This window comes from Labeo rohita, chromosome 15 (assembly GCF_022985175.1).
Source record: "Labeo rohita strain BAU-BD-2019 chromosome 15, IGBB_LRoh.1.0, whole genome shotgun sequence".
NCBI lineage: Eukaryota > Metazoa > Chordata > Actinopteri > Cypriniformes > Cyprinidae > Labeo > Labeo rohita.
In genome coordinates this window covers 18,342,173-18,345,727 of record NC_066883.1, presented here as the reverse complement: position 1 = coordinate 18,345,727, position 3,555 = coordinate 18,342,173, and the positions used below count along the sequence as shown (strand labels likewise).

The window sequence follows — 3,555 nt, the reverse complement described above, 5'->3', positions numbered from 1 at the left end:
GATATCTTATATTTATTTCCAATTTCCAATGTCATATGGAAAAAAGCGAATGTATCTGTGTTATGGTTAAACATGCAGAGGGGCAATGACAAACAAGGATGTCGAAGATGATAGGAGAAAGGAAGAAATATTTTTAAGATCGAGTTCTTTTAAAGGTTTACTAAGCACATTTGCCAAGGTCTTAGAAATGTAATATCTACATTCATGTTGTTTCATTCATTTTATTTCATTAAAAACATTTTACACAAAAAAATTTGTTTAATGACTGTAAAATGTCAAGTGGTGTAACCATTTAATATGAAGTGCCAAAATACTACCTTCCTTTTAACTTTATTATTTTGACAACCAGATCGTTTATTCAAAACACATTTTACACAATATAATATTGCTTCCGACACAGACATTCATTTTCCATTTTCCACATTCATATTTCAGAGTTTTATATATAGGCTGTATAAAAATATTAAAGTATGAAATTCTACAAATGTCAGCATATTTGACTTTGAAGCCTCACAAAACAAAAAACAAACAAACAAACAAACAAAAACATTTAGGTGCTGAATGCATGTTTATCACAAAAGGTGTTTATTCAAGAGTTGTGTATTTTTAGTAACACAGAAGATCCAAACAAATGTCAAGTCACTGACAATGAAACATTGTCTTGAAGATAAATGTAAAAATATTTTCCTTTTGCCAAAATGAAAGTATTTTTTTTTGCACAGACTGCTTTGCAGATCGTCTAAATTTGGACAAAAAAAAAAAAAAAAAAAAAAAAAAAGAAAATTAATGCCAGTGGTGAATGAAAGTGAAATAAAACTCCGTTTTTTTTCCCCCAGCAGATAAACCCAAGGTATACTAGGGTGTGCGTGTGAAGACAACTGTTAAGGAGTTACTGCAAAAGCACAGAGCCCTGCAGGCACAGAAAACCGCAACGGTAAACAATAGTGCTGGATACCCAATAAAAGTCATAAGTCAGACATTGACGTACAAGTTTATAGTAGACAAACTAAACGAAGTCTGGTCAGTGCACGACCACATTTAAAACCCAGCCAAACGTCTTAAAGCACTACGCCCCCTCAGGCCTATCAGTGCTTGAGGTTTCAGTTGATACCACATAATAGCACAACCTAACGGAAGATTTCTGCTGTTTTCCAGTGAACGAACGAATGATTTTTGTCTTCCCTTGCTTTTCTCTCTTTCAATCCTGTAGAAATCACAAGGCATGGTGGCTCGCGATGTCTGCTCTACACCATGAATAGTAAGTTTAAATTACCAACAAATTAACTGGACAGCGATAACTGATAGTAATCTCAGCCCTTTGTCCCATGCAGTCAAGACATTTCACAATACTGTTTACAAAAGCATCAGATTTCAGTAACCTTACAAGCACCTTTGTGGATATTAAAAAGGTATAAAAAAAGCAAAGAAACATTCTGCCTGCTAACATGTAGGAGCTTGAATTTTAATCAGGAAACCTGAGACAAAGTTAAAAAACAAAGTATACTGACTGCATGCAACTTACTGTACTCCAAAATAGAAACCCTTTTCATCCACTGTCAGGCTTCAGCTCTACATTTACAATCTTATAAGAAAGGAAATAAATAAATAAAAGAACAATGACACCTGGATCTATAAGTGTTCCTTACACATCCGTGAATGATCTCCTTTTTATAAACTACTATTCAAATGTGATTTAGCTGTTTGGCTGATGGTCTCGTGACATCATCCCAAGTCTTGCCGGCCTAATTTAAATGTTCTCCTGTGCTCAAGTCAGCATTTTCTTCTGTCTTCCCCACAGCCCACCTTGATGTCTTTGGAATGCAAGCTTCAGAGCCCTATTTCCAGACATGTCCCTTTACCGAAAATGCCAACATCCCGATGGAGAATGCTTATGATCATCAACAGATGATGCACATGATGCCACCTGAGACTTTCAGCGGCAGTAATTTCGTGTGTCCCACTTCTTCGCAGTGGTCTAATGGATATATACCTTCTAATACGGACCTCTATAGTACTAGCCTGGTATGTGTTTAGTGATTTTATTTTTTAATAAACGCTTTTTTGGCATTTGGACGGTTCTGATGCTTAAGTATGTTTGCACTAATAAAAAATCACGCGTAAATTATTTTTTTAATCTATTTCCTCAGGTATCGAGGTCACCCTCAGACTCCTTCAATCTCCCCAGTCCAGTCGACTACAACAGTTATTCTCCCCCTCAGTCTAACTCTTCATCTTCTTTGTGCTACATCTCCCCTAAAGATGGATTTGAGCTCCAGTTTCTCTCCAGAAAATTATCACTATTAGCATTGCAACCTACAGCATTGTTTTTGTCTCTCGCACTGGTCCAATGTGCAGGAAGGCATGACAACTACAGAGTATGCGCCCTATGGCTCATCAGACTGTTTGTATTCATATGGCGACGACAGTTATTTCAGAAGGGATACTTAAAACTCAGAGATGTGTTACTTATAAAATTTATTTTGAAGCACTTTGCACCAAAATTCAGTGTCATAATTGATTCATTTGAATGCATTTGTTGTATTTTAGTTTAGATAAAAGAACAAGCAGTGATAGAATGCATGATTGGGCATACTTAGGAGAGTAGTTTAAGCAAAAAGGTTGATTGCAGAGAGCTAAATGTGTGTGAGTATAATTAACAAATTATTCATTTATCTTTTCTACAATAAAAATATTTTTTCGTAATTTTACTGGTATTTTTTTATTATTTAGGAAAATATATATTAACAATGGGGAAATATTTCAGTTACAGCGTTCATGCATTTTCTGTTGAACTCTTAAATGTACATTGGAGCTTTGACAGTTTTTTTTTAACGTTCAAGTACAGCTGTGAGACTAAGGGCTCAGTTATTGTTTTGCATATCAACATTCCACATTCAAAAACACGAGACGAAAGCTGAATGTGTTATATATGAAAACAGATTTTGATATTCAGCCACATTTATAGGTCCTATAACTAGCACTGTTAACATTTTTCCACATGCTGATGAAGAGAAATTCAACTCACTAAAACTGGAAAACTTAAGTAGCTGCCTTTTTTCAAGTAAAATCTAAACCCGCTTTACACTTTTTAAACCACATTACGTGTTAAATCATAACATTGGGTTGAAATATACAGAAATTATTGGGACAAGTTAATGTATATAAAGATGTTTCTTATCTAATATAGATAATGTTCAATGGTTCATTTGTAAAACGGTTTTACAACTTCACAAACAGATGGTGGAGAAGAAGAACTGTCGTTCACACAGTTTAAGTAAAGACAATAGGAATCGCCTAAACTGCATACAATGTAGATATATCTCAAAAGGCGCAAAACGCATGAAATGGTAAACTGCTCAGGAACAGTTGTATAATATAATTCATAATCTTATTTGAAATACGATTCCCAAAATAGCTCAAAATGGTGGCAGAACAGGCTATTTTCTTTAAGTTTGTCCTAAGTTTTCAAAATTCATTATAAAGAGGATAAAAATCATTTTCCTATTTTATTAAGTTAAACATGCCGAGACATCAGTTTTTTATTTATATTAAATG

General features: G+C 34.3%; 1 protein-coding gene across 1 annotated transcript; it reads left to right on the top strand.

The window, feature by feature from the left end:
- Window positions 1-470: 470 nt before the first annotated feature.
- On the top strand, window positions 471-2,703 carry linc.pou2af1 (lnc RNA pou2af1). Its single transcript, XM_051128767.1, is given in 6 exon segments — window positions 471-486; window positions 837-934; window positions 1,211-1,262; window positions 1,799-2,022; window positions 2,148-2,245; window positions 2,247-2,703. Coding segments are annotated over 6 exon segments (714 nt in total). The 3' UTR covers window positions 2,473-2,703.
- The last annotated feature ends 852 nt before the right edge of the window (window positions 2,704-3,555 follow it).